The sequence below is a fragment of the Octopus sinensis genome, linkage group LG4 (genome assembly GCF_006345805.1).
Source record: "Octopus sinensis linkage group LG4, ASM634580v1, whole genome shotgun sequence".
Classification (NCBI taxonomy): domain Eukaryota; kingdom Metazoa; phylum Mollusca; class Cephalopoda; order Octopoda; family Octopodidae; genus Octopus; species Octopus sinensis.
This window is the reverse complement of record NC_043000.1, coordinates 113,787,117-113,814,806: the sequence shown is the minus strand read 5'-3', so window position 1 is coordinate 113,814,806 and position 27,690 is coordinate 113,787,117. Positions and strand designations below refer to the sequence as shown.

Sequence of the window (27,690 nt, the reverse complement as noted above, 5' to 3'; positions counted from 1 at the left end):
GCGCTTCTTTCACACCTAAAGCTCCACAAGACGAACCCTGCTGTACTCTTTCACCACAACTTTCTCCCACTCTTTCTTCCTGTTTCTGTTGTACCTGTATTTAAAAGGGGTCAGCATTATCACACTCTGTGTCACGCTGAATCTCTCCGATAACTACTTTAAGGGTACACGTGTCTGTGGAGTACTCAGCCGCTTGCATGTTAATTTCACGAGCAGGATGTTCCGTTGATCGGATCAACTGGAACCCTCGTCGTCGTAATCGACGGAGAGCCACGAGTTTGAAGGAAATACGATTGCTGTTTCTACCAAGACAGGTCATTTCTAATCTTGCATAACAACGAATCAATTATATCTCTCAGTAGTGGTATAAGGGAGACAACTTAGTAACAATTTATTTCTCACAGGAGTAACGTCCCATATTTTGCCACCGTAATCGCTATTAGAATTTGTCTAACCCCGGGTTAGACCTGACTGAACAGACCCCTGACTCGAGACTTCTCAACCGTGGCCATACCATCTCTTTTCTTTTTCATTATATATCATGAGCTACTTGTTTTACGGTGTAACTTCCTTTTTATCAAGGCAGAACGTGTTGTTATATCTTGTACATCGAATGACCACATAGGGCGTCACAATATTTTAATATTTAGAAGGACCGTATCCTTAAATGTTAAGTGTTTTGACCCCTGGATATAAAGCAGAGCATGTGCAATGTTTATATTTGAAGACCAGCAATCTAATAGCGACTATAGACCATGCTTTTAAGGATCATTTCTTAAGTGTGTCTCAACGGTATCCGATTCTATTAAGCGGATCAACAACATCACGATGATGTGAGATTGTATTGAGTCCTGGTCGTGAAACAGGTTTTTCTCTATCATTCATTCCTCGCTTTTAACGACGTGAGAAAACCATTGAGGATCATTCTCGAGAGCTTAAATTACATTTTAGGTACTCAATGCTTTCTGAGTTAAGACGGCGAGCTGGCAGATACGTTAGCACGCCGGGCGAAATGCGTAGCGGTTTTTCGTGTGTATTTACGTTCTGAGTTCAAATTACACCGAGGTCGACTTTGCCTTTCATCCTTTCGGGGTCGATTAAATAAGTACCAGTTACCCACTTGGGTCGATATAATCGACTTAATCCGTGTGTCTGTGCTTGTTTGTCTTCTCACGTGAGAGTACGTGGGAAGTGAATTAATTTCTGAATTTGGAAAAGGTTTCAGAAACAACTAACCGGGAGCTAAGCTAATCTCTCATGCAATGGTGCTCACCTGAAAGTGATATAGTTTGATGAATGGGTTTAAGAAAGGGAGAGAGAGAGAGAGAGAGAGAGAGAGAGAGAAAGAGAGAGAGAGAGAGAGAGAGAATATTATACACGCTATAAACTAATGCACAACTTCATTACGATTCGAACCTACATCTGCACGATCAGATTTTTCACAAATAATTTAATATTCTTTTCTACTTTTGGCACAAGGCCCGAAATTTTAGGGGAGGAGGCCAGTCGATTACATCGACGCCAGTACGCAACTGGTACTTAATTTATCGACCCCGAAAAGATGAAAGGCAAAGTCGACCTCGGCGGAATTTGAACTCAGAACGTAGAGACAGACGAAATACCTATTTCCTTACTACCCACAGGGGCTAAACACAGAGAGGACAAACAAGGACAGACAAAGGAATTAAGTCGATTACATCGACCCCAGTGCGTAACTGGTACTTATTTAATCGACCCCGAAAGGATGAAAAGTGAAGTCGACCTTAGCGGAATTTGAAGTCAGAACGTAACAGCAGACGAAATACCGCTAGGCCTTTCGCCCGGCGTGCTAACGTTTCTGCCAGCTCGCCGCCTTTCACAAATAAATTAATGGGAATAATCTGAAGAATCATCAATAATTCCAGCAATCTCGGGCGAGGGTGAAAAATCGATTACATCGATCCCAGCATTGAACTGTTGCTTATTTTATTGATCCCGAAGGATGAGAGGTAAAGTCGACCTCGGTGGAATTTGAACTCAGAACATAAGGACGGACGAAACGCCGCTAAGCATTTTGTCCGGTATGCTAACGTTTCTGCCTATTCTCTGTCTTTTTATCAACAATAATATTTATAATCAGGGCGACGAACTTGCAGAATGGTTAGCACATCAGGTGAAATGCTCAGCGGTATTTCACCCGTCGCTACGTTCTGAGTTCAAATTCCGCCGAGGTCGATTTTGCCTTTCATCCTTTCGGGGACGATAAATGAAGTACCAGGGTCGATCTAATTAACTGGCTCCCTACCCCAAAATTTCGGGCCTTGTGCCTAGAGTAGAAAAGAATATTTTAAAGGCGGCGAGCTGGCAGAAACGTTAGCATGCCGGGCGAAATGATTAGCGGTATTTCGTCTGTCTTTACGTTCTGAGTTCAAATTCCAGTAGGTCGACTTTACCTTTCATCCTTTCGGGGTTGATAAATTAAGTACAAGTTGCATACTGGGTCGATATAATCAACTGGCCCCCTCCCCCAAAATTTAGGGCCTTGTGGCTAGAGTAGAAAAGAATAATATCTATAATTATTTCAAAGTTTTGCACAAAGACAACTATTTGAGAGGAATGGTAAGTTGGTTATTTTGACCCCAGTTTTTAACTGTTACTTATCTTATCGACTGAAAAGCATAGCTTATCTGGGCAGGATTTGAACTTGAAACATACAGATCCGGAACAAATGACGCAAAGTGATTTTTCTGACGTTTTGTTACAACGGAATATCATAGGACAGTCTGGGTTAATTTTTTGGACTCGTCCTACACCAGAAACTTATTAAAAGGAAATTGCTATTCGGTAAAGAATCATTGAAAACATATAATATTATTAGGGGGGAAAATCATAATTTATATCTGAATGGATTACTTTAACGAAAGATCGGGTCGAGTCTGAGGAAGACAAAGTGTAGTGAAAGAACCGCGAAAGCCAAGAACATTCCACTCAACGTCTTCACACATTTGAGAATTTGAAAGGGAAGAAGAACCTACAAAGGTAAATTTAAAAAATAAATACCTCTCGAATTGTCGGAAGATACGGAAGCAAAGAGAGATAGGTGTTAAAATACGGTTTGCAATAGGATAGCTTGTTAGCCATGAACGATTTTGTCTTTGTGTGTTACCTTTAAACACGAATATTTCTAACGAATTAAATTAATTTTTGATTCTCATTATCTCTGGACTGTCTCAAAAATATTTATTCTATCCAGTGATTAGAAAACCAAGTTTGTCGCAAGTATTAATTCTAATGTTAAAGAGAATGGGGGTTAAAACAAAAGGAAAGAATGGATACACTTTCTTTAATGAACTCAATGAGAGAATTACCAGTACCCAAGAATATTGTTGTATAATAATAATTATTATTTCTGGCCTTTTGCCAAAATGTGAAGCCATAATAATAATAATAAGGCGGTGAGCTGACAGACTCGTTAGAGCGCTGGACGAAATGCTTAGCGGTATTTCACCCGTCGGTACGTTCTGAGTTCAAATTCCGCCGAGGTCGACTTTCCTTTTCATCCTTTCGGGGTCAATAAATTAAGTACCAGTGAAACACTGGGGTCGATATCGACCAGTCCCCTCCTCCCAAATTCCAGGCCTTGAGCTTTTAATAGATTACTATAATAATTATTATTAAGATGGCCGAGTCGTTACCGCGCTGGGCAAAATACTTAGCGACATTTCGTCAGTCTTAACATTCTGAGTTCAAATTCTACTGAGGTTGACTTTGCCTTTCGTCCTTTCGGGGTCAATAAAATAAGAACCAGTTGAGTACTGGGGTCGATGCAATCGACAAATCCCCTCCTCGAAAATTCCATGCCTTGTGTCTATCGCACAAAGGGTATTAAGCCAATGAGCTGGCAGCACGGTTAGCACATCGGTCAAACTGCTTTGCGGTATTTCGTCCGTCTTAACATTTTTGAGTTCAAATTACGCCGAGGTCGAATTTGCCTATTATCCTTTCGAGGTCCATGAAATAAGTACCAGTTACGTACTGGGGTCGATGAAATCGACTATTACCATCCTCTAAAATTTCAGGTCCTTTGCCTATAACTTATTGCAATATCCTTTCAACTTGCCAATTGTATTCGAGTACCCTGTACGTAAGTAACTCTTATAATAATAATAATATAATAATAATAATAATAATAATAGAGTATTGTAGTTTGCTTGAAGCATTGTGTGTTGTTCGTAAAATATAACGTGTCTTGAATGGCACAACAATACAGAGTGGACTATAATAACTTATAATTTAACTGATATAATAATATTTCGGGATATAAAAATTTCTTCTTCAGATATCGCTAAGAGTTGATCGAGTCACTGCTAAATATATTTTATAAGTTATTATAGTCCACTCTGTATTGTTGTGCCATTCAAGACACGTTATATTTTACTTATAATAATAATAATAGATTCTGAAAACCTCGCTTCTTTAAATTCGATCAAAACCGGTCCATGCCAAGTTTTCTCTGTATTTTCAAAGTTCTCCAGAATTCCTTTCTTAATGCATTCTTGTAGGGTTCTATCTATCCGCTCAGTCGAAGTCGATTCTCGCTTACTCGATGGATCAGTGTCCTCCAGTCAGTTCTATCCTGGGCCGCTTCTTTCAGATTGGCTATGTCCATTCCGGTATCACTCTTGATGGTGTCAAGCCAGCGGGTTCTTGGTCAGCCTCTTCCTCTCTTGCCACTGACCATTCTGAGCATGATGTCCTTTTCCAGGGATTTTCTCCGCATAATATGACCGAAATATGCCATTACCACCTTACTAAATGGACTTTCTTATTTAGGCTTTTAGCATCTTGTACTTGTTTGTCATTATACTACGACCATGTTGGAGTACCGCCTTAGCGAGTTTTTAGTCGAATTAATCGATCCTGGTACTTATTGTCCTAAAGTATGGTAATTATTTTCTCAGTTTCATTTGTCGAAACGCTAGGTTAAGGGTACGTAAACCTATCAACACCGATTTTCAAGCGGTGTCAGGGGACAGACAAGAAGACACTCAGTCACGCATACACGACAGGCTTCTTTCAGTTTCCATCTACCAAATCCATGCACAAGGCTTTGGTTGGCCCGAGGCTATCGCAGAAGACACCTGCCCAACGTGCCACACAGTGGGACTGAACCCGGAACCATCGGGTTGGGAATCAGGCTACTTAACACACAAACACACCTGCACTTAATCTATAAAAAAAATGCAGCCAAGCACGGGATTATGTGGGTCTAGAGACTCAAAGAAGCCATCCCCCAACTCTGCAAAACTTGCTGAATGTCTTTTGCTTTGAGATCTGCTGGATGAAGGCAAACCTTGGTTAAACCATAAAATAAACTGAAACTTTCCCAGGTACTATAGCTGACTGATTATGAAGTCTAACATTGAACACGGCTGGTTATTGTTGCTGCCTATTTTCTGAAGACACACAGTAAGTATGGAGCTGTCTTATCAGCTCGAACTAGTTTTCTTGATAAACTGTTATCGGTGTTGAAGTTGACAATTGTCCATTTGGAAGAGGAGAGAATGTCAAACAGTGATATCACGATCAAAGTTCTTAATGCATTTTAAACAAAAATTTAGACTTTGGTTAACACTTCAAATAATTACAGTTTTACTGTTTTGTAAATAACATTTTAGATTTTATATCTATAATAATTTAGTGTTCATAATTTGTATAGCCCTAGGTCGTTCTGATTAAGCAGACCTTATGATTAACACGTTAACCGCCACGGCCTGTTACTGGAACTTAATGGTGGTACCACGCATTTCGTGCGCTATCACTGTCTACGTTTAATTACAGGGAATTGTAATTTTTATATTTTTTTTTTTACAATAGTTCATAATTAAACTTCAATATTTAGAACGTAGGATATTTAAATGTGCTCGAAACCATGTTATCCCTTTAGTGCCCGAAATATATTTTTGAAGTCTTTTGTTATTTTTACTTACGTTGTATACTTTATGCATTTTAGAAGTTTACCACAAAATTTTGTGAATATTGCCAAATATGAATTATTATTTATCTTCAGAAAGTTTTTTGATGCCTAAATTCGTGAAATTATTTTATATGAATAATTTTGTCTGAAACAAAAAAGCGTATGATAAATCATACACTGGGCATTAATGGGTTAAAGTTACAAAATGAAAAATATTTTCTCAAACTATGAAAATGTACCACCGGTGAAATATATGGCGGTTGTGCGAAGTTTGCGATGAACCGCCAGTGGTATGTGCGGTGGTTTCAAATTCCGCCGAAGTCGACTTTGCCTTTCATCCTTTCGGAGTCGATTAAATAAGTACCACTTACGCACTGGGGTCGATATAATAGACTTAATCCGTTTGTCTGTCCTTGTTTGTCCCCTCTATGTTTAGCCCCTTGTGGGTAGTAAAGATATAGGTATATGTGGTGGTTAGCCTCTAGACATGACTACCTCGTCCCTGTCAGTATCTGTGACTACATATCTACAATTTTCGCCTGTTGAGATTGAAGGGTATAAGTTGAGGGAGATTTGGCTGCTATTAGCTGGCGGAGCAACCTCGTAGACTTCATCGTTATTTCGTAATTGTATTTAATAAAATCATTTGCAGCAGAGTAGTCGATTGTATTCACCCCAGTATTTAACTGGTACTATGTCGGCCAGTCTCGTTGAGGCATTTAATCTGTTGCTCGACCGAATCTAAAATAGATTTGAATTTAGATTTTAATGCATTTTAACCAGAGGTTCCGTACGTGAGCACAGTAGATTCATTGGATCCATTTATCGATCCTAGAAGAATGAAAACCATCATTGGCACCGACAGAATTTCCACTGACCCCCCCCCCCCATCAGTTTATTGGTCAATAATTGGTGAATCAAAAGCGAAAGCTGATAAATTCTCGTTTTATGCCATATTCCTGTGGGCATGTGGCGTAGTGGTTAAGAGCGCGGGCTACTAACCCCAAGATTCCGAGTTAGATTCCAAGCAGTGACCTGAATGATAATAACATCGAAAAATACCTTAGGAATGAGAACCCAGGTTCAAAATTTCCCCAAAACACCAGATGAAGGCTGGAGGGTATATCAGCCAAAACTTTAAGAACAAACAAGATGATGTCAAATATTCGTCAAATGTATATAATGTATACTATGAACAAATCGTGGGCATAATGAAAGCAGGAGCTCTTTTTATTCTGAAGTCTGTTTAAATCGGGACCGATTCGGGCATAACAGTAACAATGAAGATATTTCGTTTTCGGAATATGAAATCAGTAAAGAGATCAGTCCTTGTAAATAGGGAAGATGTCAAAAATAAACATGAAGTTCGCGTTTCGTGTGTGAATCCTTATGAGTCAGTATCTCAGGAAGCCAACACCAGCACCCACAAAGTACACCTCCTGCATTTAGGATGGTGCTGCACCCGAAAGCAAGCCATTGCTTAGTATGAAGTCACCCATCACACACTATCCCCTGGCCTACAGATTTGCTGTGCCTCCTCTTTGTACCTTTTCTACCGTTACTACACTTTGCTTCATAGATATGTCATCTCTATTGCTTGTCATCACTGTTGCTTGTGTGAACAAGTAGAACTCCAGAGAACTAATGTTTTGAGGTGAAAGGACTTGGCATCGTGCCGCCTCCCTCGGGTATTTTCCATCCGCTATTATCCCACCCAGGTTCCTTAACCACGATGCCAAGTCCTTTCATCTCAAAACATCAGATTTTCCTGTAAACGTCTGCTCACAAGGATTCAAGGGGAATATTAACGATTTTGCTAGTCTTGGAGTCTTGTTAAGATTAAGAATACGTCCACTCTCTTCCTCCAGTCTGAACAAACTCTGAAATGAAGGGAACAACTACGAAGTAATTCCATCTGCTAAAAGCATTGCCATATTCTTCACCACACTCTACTTTAAAAGTACTCTTTCTGTAGATTCGTTTGAAGCAAATAAATGGAATGATCATGACTGCTTTTGCCCAGGGACGAGGTTGGCGGGACAAGAGGCGAGGTATTAAACCACATCAACATTTGAAGTAGATATATGTGGGAAATGAAACGGATTATATCTTCACGCAAAGGTGGACTCCCTAAAATCGCCACAGAACTGACTAAATCGTAGATTGTACTACAGAATCGAAGACAAACGAGACTATCCCCCAAATATTTTCCTCTCGGCATCTTAATTTTTCAAAATTTCTTATATTTCGTCAAATGTCATGGAACATAATTACAATTTCATTTTATTCTTAATTTGATTTTAAGTTACTCTTGTAATATTTTTAAGCAACAAAACTGGACGACTGAATTGCAGAGTCCAAACTTCATTGCGGTTTTAGTTCCGATTCTTTACGCTCAGAGTTCAAGTTTGTCAAGGTCACTTTTGTTTTTTTCAGCCTTTTTTGGTGGCCGTTTAAACAAAAGACCAGTCAAAGAAAGGGATTGGCGGAATTGTTAAAGCGTTGGTAGGATGGCTTGCAGTAGTTCTGGTTTTGTACACTCTGAGTTCAAATTCCGTTCTGTTGCCGAAACAGACATCATTTTTGTCAGGATCTGCGACCGACAAATAGCTTAAATAATTTGAACTGTGTGTGTGTATATGTTTGTGTGTCTGTGTTTGTCCTCCCACCAACATCGCTTGACAACCGATGCTGGTGTGTTTACGTCCCCGTAACTTAGCGGTTCGGCAAAAGAAACCGATAGAATAAGTACTAGGCTCACAAAGAATAAGTCCTGGGGTCGATTTGCTCGACTAAAGGCGGTGTTCCAGCATGGCCGCAGTCAAATGCCTGAAACAAGTAAAAGGGTATCGACGAAGAAAACGAACTTTCGTTGCCTCAATCAGTGGCACCACGGGGTGGTCCGAAAGTCTTGTTACCCACTACCAAAAAGTACTAAGAACAACAAGGGAACACAGAGGAACAGTATAATAATATCAAACACATGTACTGGTTTTAGTACTTTCACTGACCCTGTCACACATCGAGAAGGTCTATATGAACACCAACAGCTTCGTGGCACAAAATGATGCGGTGCCATGTCCTGTGTGATATTTTACGAAGCTGTTCTTTGGTGATTGTTGCAAAGGTTGCCAAAACGGTGTCCTTCATCTGTTGGGTATTCTGGCACCATTCCTGCGAAACTCTCTCCTTGATACCCCACCGCACGGAGCGTTGTCGCAAGACGTGAGGTCTGGACTTCTGGGAGGCCGATCGAGAGCTGCTGGAAGTTGTGATTTTCGCCCCGTTCATCTTGCCCGAAAAACATCATTCGGGTATTCCCTGACATTGATGGCATAGTGGGGGTGGGGTACCGTGTTGTTGAAACCAACATCCATTGAAAAAAAAAAAAAAAAAAAATTGAAACGATATTCACAAGTGGTGACAGGACTTTCGGACCACCGAATCTGAATGGCTAATTCACTCATCTCGGTAATTATTTCGTGCTTTTGTGCCATCACGCGAAGGCACGTGGCCTAGTGGTTAGGGTGTTACCCTCACAATTGCTAGATCGTGGGTTCGACATCTAAGCCGAGTAGTATGTTATGTTATTGAGCAACTTCATTTCACGTTATTCCAGACCACTCGGCAGTAAATGGATAATCTTGCGATGGGAATACCCCCCCCCCCATCAGGGGGCAATATTGTCCTTACCTGGCCAGCAGGGTGGCGAGGCGCATTGTGACCAGTGAGGTATAATCACATACAATAGTCTGGTCGATCACGTGATTATGCAACCATATAACCATAGGCGCAGGGGTGGATGTGGTAAGATTCTTGCTTCCCAACGACATGGATCCGGGTTCAGTCCACTGCGTGGCACCTTGGGCAAGTGACTACTATAGCCTCGGGCCGATCAAAGCCTTGTGAGTTGATTTGGTAGACAGAAACTGAAAGAAGCTCGTCGTATATATATATATATATATGTATATGTATGTGTGTGTGTGTGTGGTGTGTGTGTGTGTTGTGTGTGTGTGTGTGTGTGTTGTGTGTGTGTGTGTTTTTGTTTGTACCCCATCATCGCTTGACAACCGATGTTGGTGTATTTATGTCTCCGTAACTTAGCAGTTCGGCAAAAGTCCGATAGAATAAGTACTAGGCTTACAAATAATAAGTCCTGTGGTCGATTTGTCCGACTAAAGGTGGTGCTCCAGCATGGCCGCAGTCAAATGACTGAAACAAGATAGGTCCATATGCATTTAAATGCCCACAAAATAAAAGATCTCCATCATTTGGTTTATAGTTTGTGGACACGCGTTTGTCATTTAAAACAGTAATAGAGCTTCATGCTGGATCTTAGTAACTGATCTACGATGAAATGTGTTCCCCCTCATGACCATGCAGTTTTTTCAGGAAAAAGTCCTACGTTAGGTGTGTAGTATGTTATTTGAAGAAAACTTTGCTATTTCTGTAGTGAATTCGTTGATCAGAACCGACTCAAGTCACCCCGGGCGTGAATACTGATGCAAATATAAGTAAGGATCAGAGAAGTGTCATCCCTGCTGTGTCTAACTAGTCCTGCCCTTCATTAACCTTTACGTTCAGTCATTCTTGTCCTGTATGTCAGTTCTCTGGAACTCCGTCCCTTCTGATGTCGATTTCGAACCGTTTAAGTACAACCGGCAATCTCATCAAGCTTGCTTGGTGAGGATGGTGATTTGGATACCGAGATATGAAAAACGAAATAAATCAAAGGGTGGAGGAACTCTGAGTTAACGGCCATCCAATAATGTGTATAGAGAGGTTAACCTGAATGACGACAAATCTCCGAGCCAGGGTCACAGGCGAAGCAACGGGAAGCAGCATGGCAGATGTGAAGTTAGGCGCATTGATCTTCATTCGACGTATGATCTGCATTCGGCGAAACTACGCGACGCGGTGTGGGCGGAAGAGCTTCTTCAGCCACTAGTCTGCCCTGGGTCGTTCAATACAGTTAGCAGGTTACTAATAATAATAATAATAATGGAGAAATAATAATGCTGAAATGAAATGCCATTAGCTAATATGTTTTGTTATTAATTGTAACAACTTCTGTTTAGCCTTTTCCAATATTCTCTACATGAAATCTTGATATTTGACTATTTTCTATGCGGATGGCGTCTCTGAGAGATGGTTTTGACCCAGGTCAGTCCTAATAGAACAGAAAGATGTAACAAAGCGTGATTATTTTATCTTCTGCAGTAATGTGCCGCGGGCAACATTATCGAATGCGTTTCTTTTTGAGACAGATTTGACTGTTGTTTCTTGAAGCAGTGACCACTTTGAGGCTCCTTTTTAACTTGTATTTAAGAGTACTGGGAAATTATTAATGTTAGTTATCTGAAGCGGATTTCATTTTTAGTTGAGGTTCGGGGATTCACTTCGCTACGGGATTGAGAATTGGTGCGGCGACTGAGCGAATCACCGGTGATTGGTCAACCCACTTTAGCTACTTGCAAACACTATGGCGTTCTGAATCCCATAGTGCCATCAATTGAAATTGGATTAAACAAATTTTTAACAGCATCACTCAGCGTTTCTTGTCACTGAATACCACTGACGCTGCATCTTCCTCCAGACTCGACAAGAAGAAACCTATGGGGCTTCGGGATTTAGATGGGATAAAATAAGTGTCAGTGAATTATTCAGGGGAGGAGAACCAACGATCACGATCGGTTTTACTGGTTCTTCCTTATTGGTGGGAATTAAATTGTCTGAGTTTCAGAAAAACGCAAACTGTTATAAACACAATTATAATACCTCGAGATCACTTGTGAGGTAATCTCAAAACCTTTATCGAAAATACCCTACTGCTATCTAAATCAATTACAAAGGTCACCCCACTGCCGTCCATTTAAAAGAGACGGTCAGACAATACTCTGTGTGTTAGTTTGAGTGAAAAGGTACGATGAAAGAGGTCGAGAGAGCAGTGAACGTGGCTTTTCTTTTCAATCAAGCTCTTCGCTTAAAGAAACCGACGTCCTGCTTTCTCATATTCTGAGAGGTTCGTGTGAAATAGGGGTGGGGGGAAAGAGTTGACACTACAAATTTAGTTTAAAATTTGAACTTCATTTTACAAAATACTTTGATCCAAATCATTAACTTGACGGAACCGCCCACGTCTTCTTTCAATCTAAACCTCCAGCTTTCACGAATGTGTATCACAGAAAATTTTATTTTAGGAAATGTCTGATAATTGTGTGTATGCACGAGAGAAGTCAAACCTGTCTCTCTTATAGTTAATAGGTGTGTGTGTACACACACACGAGGGGGTGCTGAAATGTTTATGGCCTGGTTGGGGGCCCAACCTTCTGAGTTCTTTTACAGGTTTTAGGAAAACTGAAGAACCGCAACAATAAGTGTAAATCTGAGAGGGGAATATGTTGAATAAAGTCATAATTAACTGATCCTCCTGTATTTTGTTTTACCCAAAACCAGGAACTTTCAACAACCCCTCGTGTATATATATTGTGTATACACACACACACACACACACACACAGTTAGAATCTATATATGTGTTTGACTTTCGCAACCACTTTAGTATGCATACACAAGCGTAGCTAGTGTGTGTGTGTGCGCCGCCCGGGGCGGCCCTTCCGTTTGCTGCCCCCAGACTCCACAAAAAACACATTACCTACAGCAGACCCAGAAGTGCCGCCCGAGACGGATCGCCCCTGCCGCCCTCCAACAATGCTAGTGTACGCGTATTTCAAATTTAAACTTGTAAACTTTCATTCAACAGAAATGTTTCCAAAGCACACATTTATGAAACGTTAACGCCATCACAACCTTGAGACCAGGCAAGGTCTGAAAACGCCATGGATACTGACCATTCCATCAAACTCAGCAAATAAAAGAAAAAAAAAGACAAATTACTTACCGAATATATATATAATCTCTCGGTAATCCTTGTAGTTTATATTAAACCCAATCAAGTCGCCCACTTAGCGTCTGTTGTTTATATGTAAAGGTTCCGAAATAACGTTTTATCAGTAAATTATTACATTCTTAGTTGTTCGTATGCTCGGTCTAATGAGCTTATCACGAATCAAAGTACATATTAACTTTTGACTTTTAATTAGATTCCTTTTCACACAAAACACAGCCTTTATTTTCCAAAGTATAAAGGTTGTGCGATATAGTCATGCGGGGAAAAGGCGGCGAGATGGCAGAATCGTTTGCACGCCGGGCGAAATGCGTAACCGTATTTCGTCTGCCGTTACGTTCTGATTCCGCCGAATTCGACTTTGCCTTTCATCCTTTCGGGTTCGATTAAATAAGTACCAGTTACACACTGGGGTCGATGTAATCGACTGAATCCGTTTGTCTGTCCTTGTTTGTCCCCTTTGTGTGTAGCTCCTTGTGGGCAGTAAAGAAACAAGAAACGTTTGCACGCCGAGTATTTCGTCTGCCGTTACGTTGAGTTCAAATTCTGCCGAGGTCGACTTTGCCTTTCATCCTTTCGGAGTCGATAAATTAAGCACCAGTTACGCACTGGGTCGATGTAATCGACTTAATACCTATGTCTGTCCCGTTTATGTTTAGCCTCTTGTGGGTAATAAAGAAATGGGTATTTCGTCTGCCGTTACGTTCTGGGTTCAAATTCCGCTGAGGTCGACTTTGCCTTTCATCCTTTCGGGGTCGATAAATTAAGTACGTTCTGAGTTCAAATTTCGCCGTGCTTAATTCTTCTGTGTTTAGCCCCTTGTGGGCAGTAAAGAAATAAATATTCATGCGGGAGATTCAACTACCGCTCAATGTTGTCGGTTATCTGGTTTCGATATCTGGTCACAGCTATTTTAACTCCACTTTTTTTTTTAGTATCTCCATTTTAAACTTGATTGGTCGGACTCCTGATCAAAAGCCTTCCAACCATGACAATCTCGTTTGCTTTAATGGTTATACGAGTACGTTATCTGTGTTCGTTTCCATATCATAGTACGTAGGAAGAGATCTGAGGGCAAATTAACTATCTGGGTTCAGTTCTATCGCGTGGTACTTTGGGCAACTGTCTCCTATGGCCTCGGACCGACCAAAGCCTTGCAAGAGGATTTGGTTGACGTAACTGAAAGAAACCTGTCGCGTACATAAAAAATGTAAGCATGTGTGAATCGTTGGCGATTATTTTTCCTCCGTCTTCCTTTTCTCTTGAACTTTCTTCTCTCTCCTGTTTCCGAAGATCTTTGCTCGAAACGTAAAACCACCTTTCTTTCCTTCCCTAAACGTCTGCTAATACTTTGCATGTACCACGTACTCGCATTGTTGTTTTTTTTGTGGTCGTATTTTTTTTTTACTATACATACATTTGTGTATATATATGTGTGTGTGTGTGTATTCACATATATATATATATATATATATATATATATATATATATATATTATATATATATATATATATATATATATTGGTTATTTATGTATTGGTTTGTCTATCACTGCTTGAGTTGCATAATAGTGGTTTTATCTCTAATTTATATTTATACTGTGAAATTTGATTTAATACTAAATTGAATTTTTCCCTGTAAGTTTGGAGTTATACTCCCTATTATTATTATTATTACTACTATAGTATATTTATATATATATATATACATGGTTTTGCTGAAATGAAATGCCATTAGCTAATGTTTTTTTATTAATTGTAACAACTTCTGTTTAGCCTTTTCCAATATTCTCTACATGAAATCTTGATATTTAACTATTTTCTATGCGGATGGCGTCTCTGAGAGATGGTTTTGACCCAGGTCAGTCCTAATAGAACAGAAAGACGTAACAAAGCGTGATTATTTTATCTTCTGCAGTAATGTTCCGCGGGCAACATTATCGAATGCGTTTCTTTTTGAGGCAGATTTGACTGTTGTTTCTTGAAGCAGAGTGACCACATTGAGGCTCCTTTTAACTTGTATTTAAGAGTACTGGGAAATTATTAATGTTAGTTATCTGAAGCGGATTCCATTTTTAGTTGAGGTTCGGGATTCACTTCGCTACAGGATTGAGAATTGGTGCGGCGACTGAGCGAAATTTTTTTGTAGAAGTGAAATATCCATGCGGGAAACCTCTCGTTCTAAGTACCGGAGTTCGAAACTGCTAAAGGTATTTAATTTTTATGGTTAATATAAAGATCTTCACCCTGTGTAGAAAACGAGTATGACAAAACTTTGCGCAAACGAACCTGGGGTGGGTAGTTAGAGGACTTCCGGAAATTTTACAAGATCCAATTTTTCCGTCATAACTTTCGGGAAAATGGATGTTTTTTTACGGGTGAGAGTGGGAGGGGGATTAAAATTTTGAAAATGCGATTTTTGAAGATTTTTTTTTCCAGAATTGGATCCTCCATAACCAAAAAAGTGGGATTCCGTAAAAAAAAATCTAGTTCCATATTTAAGAGATGAGGAATTATTTACATTATATACATTTGACGGCTATCTGTCCTCATCTTGTTTGTTAACACAACGCTTCGGCTGATATACCCTCCAGCCTTCATCAGGTGTTTTGGAGAAAATTTCGAGCCTGGGTTTTCATTCCTAAGGTATGAGAACTCACTAACTCACAAGGCTTTGGTCGGTCCGAGGCTATAGTAGAAGACACTTGTCCAAGGTGCCATGCAGTGGGACTGAACCCGGAACCATGTGGCTGATAAGCATGCTACTTACCACACAGCCACTGTGAATTTCGTTTTGACTTTGTCCTGTCAGAATCAATTCTATCCAATATGGTTTCATCATTCTTTATTTTTTCGTTTGCTTTTCCAGATGATTACATTGAAAGAACTCTTTTTACAGAATAGAAGTAAGTAATGAATCAATATTTATTGGGGTTGTAACAGGAAATAACATTTTTAGTCCTTTTTTTCTTTTATTTAAATGCGGCCATTACTGGGGCACCGCCTTGAAATTTAGTCGAATGAATCGACCCCAGAACTTAAGTCGGGGACTTATTCTTGTGTTCTTTTGCCGAACCGCTAAGTTACGGGGACATAAACGTACCTACAACAGTTGTCAAGTGTTGGCGGGAAACACACGCGTATCTAAAGAGTGATGACCACTAAGTGGACATCCATTATGCTAGAAGTCGACCCCTCATGGTCTAACCACTAAGAAAGGAATGTTCTCACTGCCCCTCTCTTATTTTGAATTTTATATATATATATATATATATAATATATATATATATATATTAGTTAGTTAGTTAGTTAATTTGGCTCAAAAGCAAATAGCAAGGCCATGTAGGGGGACATGGAGTTAAGTACAGGGTGGTGTTCATGTAAAGAGTTCAGGTCACTTGAGGTCCAGGGAGGCTTTGAACAAAGCGGTCGTCGGCATCTTCACCATCTCGTCTGGCAGCTTGTTCCACGGATCCGCAACCCGGACGGAGAAAGCTCCTCTCCTTCGATTGAGATGAAATCGTCGCAGGTAGAGCTTTTCGGAATGACCCCGCAGCCGACGCTCTGGAGCAGGAGTGAAGAACAGCTCTTTCGAGAGGTTACACTTTCCGCTTATGATGTTGTGGGCGAGAATGAGATCACCACGGCGGCGGCGTTTTTCCAGAGAATAAAGGTCGAGCGTCCTCAGCCTTTCTTCGTAGGACAAATTTTTGAGACCATGAACCATGCGGGTAGCCAGCTTCTGGACTCTTTTGAGATGATGTATGTCTTTGAGGAGATAAGGAGAAGAGGCTTGAATCCCGTACACCAATATGGGTCTCACCAGCGTGACATAGAGTGGTAGGAATATGGCTGCTGTGAGCATTCCGAATGACCGTCGAATCAAGAACAGAATTCCGCGTGCTTTGTTGGCAGCATGGACGCACTGGGCCGAAGATAAATGCAAATAATTAGAAAATGGAGAAAACCATAGATTAACAAACACATCGATTGGACCACATTTATAGCTTATTTATTTATACAAAGCATGACAAAACAAATCTTACAGCAGGATGCACTCTAAACATAAAAGCGAGAATTAAATTCTTCATCTTCATGGGGCATTCGAATTAAGGCAACCGATCTTCATCAGAGTGAAAAACAGGAACATACAATATAAACAAAAGGAAGACGGAAAAGGAAAGAAAATATGGCTTAGACAAATAGTCGAGAAGCACAATATGTTAAGTGCAAATAATTATTTACCATCAGGGCTACAAGAGCGTCTATGGTAAGGAAAAGGAAGGATCCATTTAGGATCAACAGGTTTTGAGCAAAAAAAAAAATCTTGTAACGTGGTGTTTACTGCACTAATACTGGGTTCGTATCTGCTACCGGTCAAAGGCAGAAACGTTAGCACGCCAGGCGAAATGCTTTGCGGTACTTCGACTGCCGCTACGTTCTGAGTTCAAATTCCGCCGAGGTCGACTTTGCCCTTCATCCTTTCAGGATCGATTAAATAAGTACCAGTTACGCAATGCGATGCATACAACGCATTACTCTTTTACTTGTTTGTCATTTTGACTGCGACCATGCTGGAGCACTGCCTTTAGTCGAGCAAATCGACCTCAGGACTTATTCTTTATAAGCCTAGTACTTATTGTATCGTCTCTTATGCCGAAACGCTAAATTAGGCGACGCAAACACACCAACATCGGTTTCAAGCGATGGTAGTGGGACCACACACACTATATATACATACATAGTCGACACTACACACACACGCACACACACACACACGCACACACACACACACACACACACACACACACACACCTTTTAGTTTCCGTCTACTTAATCCACTCAAGGCTTTTGTCGGCTGAAGGCTATAGTAAAAGACACTTGCTCAAGGTGTCACGCAGTGGGACTGAACCCGGAACCATGTGGTTGGGAAGCAAGCTTCTTACTACACAGCCACTTCTGCTCCCGGGAGGACGAAAGGCAAAGTTGACCTCGGTGTAATTTGAACTCAGAACGTAGCGACAGGCGAAATATCGCTAAGCGTTTCGTCCAGGGCGCTAACGATTCTGCCAGCTCGCTGCCTTGTGCGAAACTTTGAAACAACTATTTTATTATTATTATCATTATTAGTATTGAGGCGCCGAGCTGGTAGAATCCTTAGCACGCCGGGCGAAATGCTTAAAGGCATTTCGTTCGGTTTTACGTTCTGAGTTCTAATCCCGTTGAGGTTGGCTTAGCCATTTATCTTTTGGGAGTCGTTAAAATAAGTACCTGGTTGATGGAATTGACTGACCCCTCACCTAAAATTGCTGGCCTTGTGCCAAAATTTATAACCAATTTTGTGGGCCTCTGATTCTCTCAATGAAAATCTGTAATTTAGGACGTTGCTACTCATCAATCCCTCTGTGAAATACAAGCAGCGTGTAAAGTGTGTGGTTGGTGCGGAGTTTGAAGTTTGCATTGAAAATGTGAATAGGGAAGTTCTGGGCTGGATTTTGTAGCAGATAGGGGTGATTGGAAAGGGTGTATTGTGAGGGTGCGGGACATCATGGAGCGGTGAAGCGGATTGTCTTTGTGGGACAGTTTCCAGTAAAGAAACTGAAGTGGAAACGGCTCAGGTAGTTTAAGAATCTCTTTTAGTTACATTTAAGAGAAGTGTGGTTTTGGGGGGAAAGGTCATTTGTGGATTGTCACGTGCAAATTGAAGTGTCGATGATACAATACGAACCAATCAGGCGGCGAGCTGGCAGAGATGTTAGCACGCCGGGCGAAGTGCTTCGCGGTATTTCGCCCGTCGCTATGTTCGGAGTTCAAATTCCGTCGGGGTCGACTTTGCCTTTCATCCTTTCGGGGGTCGATAAATTAAGTACCAATTACGCACTGGAGTCGCTATAATCGACTTAATCCGTTTGTCTGTCCTTATTTGTCCTCTCTGTGTTTAGCCCCTTGTGGGTAATAAAGAAACAGATACAATACGAACCATTTACCTCTCGATTGTTTGTACCAAACACTAACCCTCTCTATGTCCACGTTTGACTATTTTCTCAAAACTAAATTTATCGAAGTAATCCAATTTGGAATATTCTAAAAATTGAATTATTGTTGCAAGTTTTTAATTCTAAATTTTGAATACAATTATCAGCTAATTTCATTTCCCTTAATTTCGCTGTAAATGCCACTAAATTTTTCTATTTTATTTTCTAGAATTTTTTCGATTTGTCGTGCTGACTTTAACCAGTCTCCTGTCATTTGGGGCTAATTACTGCTATGATATGCCGGCCGTTTTACAATATACACTGCAAGAAAATTGGGTACCAGGGCTTTGTTTTTTTTTCAAATTTTACACCAAATTTGAATGATTGTTTTATTTTTTCTCAAACACTTTTCCTAAAACTGAAGCTATTATTTAAATCGAATATTGGTACTGAACAGTTAATCTAATAACTCGTTGTACATTTAATTGAACTTGTCTCAGCTGATTGAGTGAGAGAGACGGCATTGTGTGTCACCACTCGCCCACAGCTGACAATCTCACCAATTATAGACTGGACGATTGAAAATATGCAGAAATACAGGAGGTTTTATTTTAAAATAGGGTGTTTTTTTTTCTTAAAAAAAAAACCCCAAGATAATTAAATCTAGTCTGTGAGCTGCGTTTCCGAAGTTTAACTCTATTTTTATAAACTAGTTTATGAAATTCGATTTGTCAATAAAACCCCGCAAAAAACAAAAACAGAACCAGACTTTTACCGTTAGACTTTCTGTGGTGTTGGTCACATGTTATTGTCAAATTTGGCATTATTCATGGAAGAGTGGGGTTGATTGACGAGGAATCCCACAAGCAATGTGGTTATTGTATGTCATCTCTGTTCTAAGATACAACAAGTTTCATTAATAGAAATGGTTTTCATTAGTTTTTTAATTACAAAAATCTTCGATTACACGATAAATTGTAAACTTTCATACCTCCTCGATAACATTTTCAGACATTATAGATCGATAATTAATTCATCCAATATATTTGGCCCTTTGGGCGGCGAGCTGGCAGAATCGTTAGGACATCGGGCGAAATGCTTTGCAGTATTTTCTCTGCGATTACGCTCCGAGTTCAAATTCCGCCGAGGTCAACTTTGCCTTTCATCCTTTCGGGGTCGATTAAATAAGTACCAGTTACGCACTGGGGTCGATATAATCGACTTAATCCGTTTGTCTATCCTTGTTTGTCCTCTCTGTGTTTAGCCCCTCGTGGGTAGAAAAGAAATAGGTATTTTGTCTGCCGCTACGTTCTGAGTTCAAATTCCGCCGAGGTCGACTTTGCCTTTCATCCTTTCGGAGTCGATTTAATAAGTACCAGTTACGCACTGGAGTCGACACCAGGACTTGTTCTTTATAAGCCTACTACTTATGCTATCAGTCTCTTTTGCCGAACCGCTAGAGTACGGAGATATAAATACGCCAACATCGGTTGTGAAGCGATGGTAGGAGGACAAGCACACACACACACATATATGTATACTTACATACACAACGGGCTTCTTTGAGTTTTCGTCTGCCAAATCCACTCACAAGGTTTTGGTCGGCCGAAGGCTATAGAAAACTCTTGCCCAAGATGCCACGCAGTGTGATTGAACCCGGAACCATGTGGTTAGGAAGCAAGCATATTCCTTTACTGCCCATAAGGGGCTACACACAGAGGGGACTAACAAGGACAGACAGACGGATTAAGTCGATTATATCGACCCCAGTGCGTAACTGGTACCTATTTAATCGACCCCGAAAGGATGAAAGGCAAAGTCGACCTCGGCGGAATTTGAACTCAGAACGTAGCGGCAGACAAAATACCTATTTCTTTTCTACCCACGAGGGGCTAAACACAGAGAGGACAAACAAGGACAGACAGATGGATTAAGTCGATTATATCGACCCCAGTGCGTAACTGGTACTTTATCAACCCCGGCGGAGTTTGAACTCAGAATGTAACGGCAGACGAAATACAGCTACGAATTTCGCCCGGCAGGCTAACATTTCTACCAGCTCGCCACGCAGCGCCTATTAATAATTTTTTTTACATCTATCGCCCCATTTTGCTCACTCCTTTATCATCCCACTTCAACGCTCTCCATATGGATCTTTCCACCGTCCCCAAGATAGGCAGTACTGCCCACTTTGGGAACCACTGTTTTAAATGATCAAAATTCTGGCATCAGTTTCTCACATCATTGAGGCTGAGTTTGTTTGCCCAAACCGGTTTCTGCCAGTTCCTTACATTTGACTTGAGAAACGTGTTACACTCCATTTATCTTTTGCTTGTTTCATTTATCTTTTGCTTGCGGCCATGTTACAGCACCGCTTTGAAATTTTAGTCGAATGAATCGACCCTAGTACCTATTTTTCTTCGTCTGGTACTTATTCTGTCGGTCTCTTTTGCCGAACTAAGTTACGGAGACGTAAACAAACCAGCACCAGTTGTCAAGCTGTGGGGGGTGTCGGTCACACACTGACAGACTTTTTGTTTCCAGCTACCAAATCCACTCACAAGGCTATAATAGAAGACAGTAGCCCATGGTGCCACGCAGTGGAACTGAACCCGGAGCCATGTGGTTGGAAAGTAAAATTGTTACCACACAGCCACACTTACATATATAGATGTGGTGCATCTTAACCTTTGCTTAAGCAAAAATATTCTCTCACAACCAAGCGCCAAACAATTAAATAATTTTAAATGGTGTACCACGGCCTGGAATACTTAAGAGAATTAACAAATAAAGATTGCATCTGTACATATGCACGCATGCGTACACTAGATGGGACTTTCTAGCTTCGTGTAGGGCACAATCCATGGCTGCACTAATATTTGAGGCTAGAAACAGTGTTGTTAACTATTAGAATCTCTTAGGACATTCCCGTTCACCGAATACTGGGTTTTAGAATGCGTCTTTATTACCTCGCCCTTAGCGAAGGTGGAGGTATTGTTTTCAGTTGATTGTTTGTCTCTGTACAAGATACCTCAAGAACCGCTGGATGGATTCGGATGAAACTTCCAGGGATGTTTGGCCACGAGACTGGCACGAACTGAATAGGTTTTGGGATCGATCTGGTACTGGACAAAAATTCTGGATTATTTTTCCTTTTTTTTTTTTTTTAAATTAAAAAAAAATTTTTGAGAGCAGTCAGGTTTATTCTTAGTATTCTCGTTTGTGAGAGCAGTCGAGTTTATTCCAGATATTCTCATTTGAAAAATCATCTCCGGCTAATCGTTGAGGGGACATTGGTGTTACCTTGGCGGAGGTTTGCGCTCTGAGTGCTCTTGTTTGTATTGCAATTTCTGCTAACCGAGCTATGAAGGAACCTTAAGGAAGTCGCTTGCTCTGTTGAAAATAACAGCCAAAATTACACCAAAAACATACTCATCTTAAAATGTAAAGATATTGGCTAAAATCATCTAAGATACAATTTAGAAGCAGAAGGCAAGATGGTCATATTTGGATCATAGGTGCCAAAAAAGACTTAATTCCATTCTGGCCTTTTATTAAATTACGTAAAGGCCTTGTAAGGTAAAAGTTAGTTTCATATAGAAATATAAGACGTAGGTCGTTCAAGAGAATCGGCGTGTCTCGCTCACAAGTTTTCTAATGAAACAAAACGAATGCCATATGTGTTAAATTTATCTTTGTCATTCTCTCTTTTTCTCTTCTTTGTCAACGAAGTCAAACTGTACCAATCCTGGCCAACATCACAAATGTTGTGAAGAATGCTTAAGTCTCGGAGCCGACCGTTACAACCAGTTATATACATCATTTTCTTGGTCGTAAGTTGCTTTTTAAAAATTATTTTACTAGTTTGTCATTGAATTGGGTTTATAGTGCGGCAGGTCCTTCAAGGATGTTTACTCAATCCTATCGACTCGAGTACATTAGTCCTAGTCATATTGCGGTTCATCTATCGCGGTTTATTATTTAAGCTTACGTCGATTCATCCGTGGTGGTGTTTTGCATTTATAATAAAATAAATATACAAACATATATATAACCGTGACCGACCAGGCTATCACATGTTGCTACACATCGCCGGTCACAATGCGCTTCGCATTGTTTTAGCCTTCAAATGAAGCCACCCCGCTGGCTAAGCGAGCAGGCCAATAGAAGAGAGGAAGTTGTGGCGAAAGAGTACAGCAGAGATGGCCCCCCCCCCCTGCCGAAACCTCTTGGAGCTTTAGGTGTTTTCGCTCAATAAATACTCACAATGACCGGTCTGAGAATCGAAATCGCGATCCTACGACTGCGAGCCCGCTACCCTAACCACTGGGCCATTGCGCCCCCCCTCTCTCTCTCTCCAGTACTGTTTCTACTTCACAGATTTTCACCTATCGCGGCGCGGTTTGGAACGTATCACCTGCGATAGGATTTAGTTCGATATTAAATTTATTAGTTTCGCGTCCCCATCTTATTCCCCTCCGATTCCCAAATCTCTCGTCTCTTACCTAATAGTCCATCTCTGCTGTCCAGGCTTCATTCTTTTATTCAGCCTTTCTCTCTGAAAGGTGCTGCCTGTACAAATGGGGCTTCCATTCTCCTCACCAATCACCTTTCCCTTGGACCGTTATTAAGCAGCATTAATTAAACATGAATCTATTCTTGACAAGAGGATTTTTTTTTCTTTATCTCCCTTAGAAATGCTTGTATTGTGATCTTCTCTGGATTTCTCACGGACAGATTCGGTCACAGCAGTAAGTGAACATTGTTTTGCTTCTTTCGTTTGTCATTTTTCCTTTGTATTTCTTCCAAGTTAGAACTGTTACAGCGAGTGCGGCGAGTGTAAGATGGATGTAATTTACAGAATACATCTCTTAATAACTAAAAGGCAACCTAATAAACAACGAAATGGTCGAGTAATGTAGGTGTTTCAACATTATTGCAGAGGTTATAAGAACATGACAGAACTGTATTTTTGTATCGTAGGCAGAGAAATATCGAACGAGGAAAACTGCGGAAACAAGGTGGAACTTCCAAGACGTTTGGTCCTGACGTTTATGAATTCGTTTTGCAAGATTCTTGATGTGAACCAAAATCTTGAAACAAATATTGCTATATTTGGAGTTGGTCATCTTTTGCCAATAAACACGCGCACGGTTTATTTGATCTTCACTTTATTATTAATTTTTTAATTCTTTCGTCATACATTCTGAACACTGACAAATAAATTAGTAATAATAGTAATAGCAATCTTTTCTACTAAAGGCAAAAGGCTTGAAATTTTGGGTGGAGGAGACAAGTCTTACATCGATCCCAGTGCGTAAGTGGTACTTAATTTATCGACCCCGAAAGGATGAAAGGCAAAGTCGACCTCAGCGGAATTTGAACTCAGATCGTAGCGACAGATGAAATACCTATTTCTTTACTACCCACAAGGGGCTAAACATGGAGGGGACAAATAAGGAAAGACAAACGGATTAAGTCGATTATAGCGACCCCAGTGCGTCACTGGTACTTAATTTAGCGACCCCGAAAGGATGAAAGGCAAAGTTGACCTCGGAATTTGAATTCAGAACGTAGCGGCAGACGAAATACCGCTAAGCATTTCGCCCGGCTAACGATTTTGCCAGCTCGCCGCCTTTAAATAATAATAATAATAATTAATAATAATAGTGAAGATCAAATAAACAGTGCGTGTGCTTCTGGGTAAGAGATGACCGTCCCCAAATAAAATACTTCCCTGAATTTCTGGAAATATCTTGACTAAGAAATCTAACTTATCTAATTCACATTTAGCTTAATACTTTCGTATCGAACGTTTTCTCGCCATTATCATCACAGAAAAATTGGTGTAAGGCTAGAGCCGAAAATATCTCACTCTGTATTAATCAGCGTCTGGAAATTTTATACATTTTGTTCCAAAAGTTTAAATCTAGAGGGATTCGTGTATCGTGGAGAGGTTCTTCTAACGCGAGAAGAGTCCCGTCCAAAACTTTATGGGTCGGGTATGGCCGATTAGATCGAACCCAATATTTGTTTGATGCTTATCTTGTTGACTTCAAATGATTGCAACATAGATTCCTTTAATGCCCGGCAGAGAAATGTGATGCGTTGAAGAATTGTATACGTTTGAAAACCTTTAAGTCTCTCATCTAGATCCTTTAATATCCTAACATCTGTTTCTTTGCAGTGTGTTCCCTGCTGTTCTCCTCTTCAATTGTTGCTGGAGCTGGCCTCTTCACCCTTTCAGTCATTTCCAATTTACGGCGGGCGGTCGCTATGTATCCGTTGATGTTAGTTGGCCGAATGTTATTAGGTATCGGCAGTGGATCTCTTCGAAGTAAGTAAAATCGATCTTTTTTGCATTCGATAATATCTGAAAGTTCGGTTCTTGGTTATGCTATAAATTTGCTTGCAGAGTCTGTTGTCTTGTAGAAGCGGGAATATTTTCTTTACCAAAATTTCTGGTAATTTCTCTGGAAAGTCGAAGTTTCGGAGAAAAGATGTCATAATGACGTTTTGGAATCTCTCAATATATAAATGGCAAAATGTCTGTGTGTGTGTATCCTTTATACAAATCCACAATTTTTCAGTTAGAGGGCTCGCACTTTCTATGGTCATTCAAATCCGTCCAAGGGTGGTCGTGCACATCTTTACACCTCCTCAGTCACCCCGCAAAGCCATTTAAAAAATCGATAAACCGACCCCTTATGTTTCAGGTAACAAAAGTCTTTAATACAAGGGACGTAACTCACTCCAGCAGTTTAATCTAAATATATTAAACCATAACAAGGGAAATAACTCTTTAAAACTCTGCGTTTCCCTCCCTTTGTTATGTATCATACCAAACGTGCAAGCTTTTTTTATTTGAGAAATGCAGGGAATAATTAACGAGTTAGATCAAGTAAATGACAAGATAGTGGGATTTTCATGAAAGACCAGATATGACTAGCACTAGACCCGACAACGCCGGGTCATAGTGCTAGTTACGATTAAATCGTCTTCGCTATTTGATTAGCATTGGTTCATATTCGTACCAGTCCCAGAAGGAAAAGTAACCCTCAGCAGGTTTTGAACGTAGACAACCTGAACAATTGCCACAAGGAAGTTTGCCTGATGCCGTTGCGGTTCTGCCAGCGATTGCTCCCCCATCACATAACTTTAATGTTTGGAATTTACAGGTTGGGGTACAGTAGCAATGTCGATGGATTTCGTTTAAGTTTTGCAATAATACAGGGTACCACATCCCTTTTTATTGTTCGTATGTAGCTTTAAAAGTTACTTTTCGAAAATCCTCCCGATTTTGCTCGCGAGTAGGCACACACGTGCGTTTGGGATCGGGAGGTGGGGTAGCTATTCAACTGACACTGAATTCACGTCTGTGCAGTTTCTCTCTCTCTCTCTCTCTCTCTCTCTCTCTCTCTCTCTCTCTCTCTCTCTCTCTCTCTCTCTCTCTCTCTTTCTCTCTCTTTAATGAGACACTAAATTACGCTAAGTACTTCATTATCGACAAACTCCGTTAATTTTACGTCAGGTCTTTTCCAACCTTGCCTTTTGAGGCTTTTGAAATGAGAAGACTTTCTAACACTATCAAGATAAATTCAACTTACGATGAAAGTAAGTTTACTTTAGAAGCGTTGAGATGTATTGAAAGATACAGAAATAATTTATTCTCAAACGCAGGATAATGCTAATACAATAGCACAAACAGGATAAATTATCCATACATTGCAGAAAAATTCGTTACCGGCCAGCTATGAGACTCGTACTCAAATCCCTGTGATTACGCGTTAAGTGCTTTACCTTCAAGCTAAACTGCCTAGTGACGAATTGTTCTGCAATTCATGCTATAGTATTAGAATTATCATTCATTTGAGAATAAATTATGAAGATAATTGTAAATGAAAGATGTCAAATAGCATGACAAAATTCTTGTATGTATGTACTAGATATTTTATTTTAAAATCACGTGGTTTTTAATTTCTTGCTTTGAAATTTCAGTCGTTCAAGACAGAATTGTAGCATTTTGGTTTCAGAAGAATGAACTAGCAACGGCCTATGGCATCATTATGGCAATCGCTCGACTTGGTAGTGTGATGAATTTTTTAATGACTAAAAACTTGGAATATCACTTTGGTTTAACCAAAACACTTTTTTTTGGTAAGTTGATTTGGTATTTCCTCATAAATTTCCGGTGGAATCTCTTTTCATTCTTCATTAATCTTCATAGTGATTCAGACATAAGTTACTTCAACGTTTAACTATTACAGCAAGTTTCTTTCCTCGCTTCATGAATTGTCCTTCTGTTGCCTGCTATCGCCAAATATCTCTGACCTTCTTTCGTTGTTTGCTTACACCTTGTCTTCCATTATTTTTCTTACTCTGTATTTAAGTAAATTATATAAATTAGAAACTATATAACTACAGCCGTATCTCATCAATCGAGAATGAAAACGTTTTGGTGTTTAGACGTCAGGGTTCACGTGATCAACACAAACGTTTTCTAGGTCTTATATTTGAGAAACAGATGTAGATAAACCTGATATAGTTTGCTTCGCAATCACAGATTCGGTCTTACTGCACCTCTTCAGCTCATGTTTTAATGAAATTTGACTGAAACCGAGCTGAAACTCGTCACGTGATCATGTATGCGAACCTGTCTCTCGAACTAGAATACCTGTATTCTGCCCAAATTCGACAAACGTATCACTCCTGAAATGTAACAAATCAGTGACGGATCCATTGGAAACCTGAAACTAACTCTGCTAGTTTCAAAATACAGAAAATAATAAAACTTAACTCTTCTGCCCAATGTTAAGCTAATTAAGCTAATTTTTAAATTTCCTTCGTCCTGCAG

General features: G+C 40.2%; 2 protein-coding genes and 1 non-coding gene across 3 annotated transcripts in view; 2 read left to right on the top strand and 1 right to left on the bottom strand.

The window, feature by feature from the left end:
* The window catches only part of LOC115210395 (disabled homolog 1), a 172,906-nt gene extending 159,916 nt beyond the window's left edge, over positions 1 to 12,990 (bottom strand). The window contains exon 1 of the mRNA XM_036502364.1: positions 12,857 to 12,990. The gene's annotated coding sequence lies outside the window, so the exon portion shown is untranslated. The remainder of the gene's footprint in view (positions 1 to 12,856) is intronic.
* LOC115211306 lies at positions 750 to 974 on the top strand. The gene has a single exon (XR_003881579.1). It is a non-coding gene; the product is annotated as a small nucleolar RNA U3 (small nucleolar RNA).
* Positions 2,867 to 27,690, top strand: part of LOC115210397 (major facilitator superfamily domain-containing protein 1-like) — a 45,653-nt gene continuing 20,829 nt past the window's right edge. The window contains exons 1-7 of the mRNA XM_029778990.2: positions 2,867 to 3,018; positions 15,731 to 15,767; positions 19,066 to 19,172; positions 22,569 to 22,669; positions 23,532 to 23,587; positions 25,024 to 25,173; positions 26,835 to 26,993. Of these exons, the coding sequence (XP_029634850.1) occupies positions 15,731 to 15,767; positions 19,066 to 19,172; positions 22,569 to 22,669; positions 23,532 to 23,587; positions 25,024 to 25,173; positions 26,835 to 26,993 (610 nt within the window). The 5' untranslated portion in view covers positions 2,867 to 3,018. The remainder of the gene's footprint in view (positions 3,019 to 15,730; positions 15,768 to 19,065; positions 19,173 to 22,568; positions 22,670 to 23,531; positions 23,588 to 25,023; positions 25,174 to 26,834; positions 26,994 to 27,690) is intronic.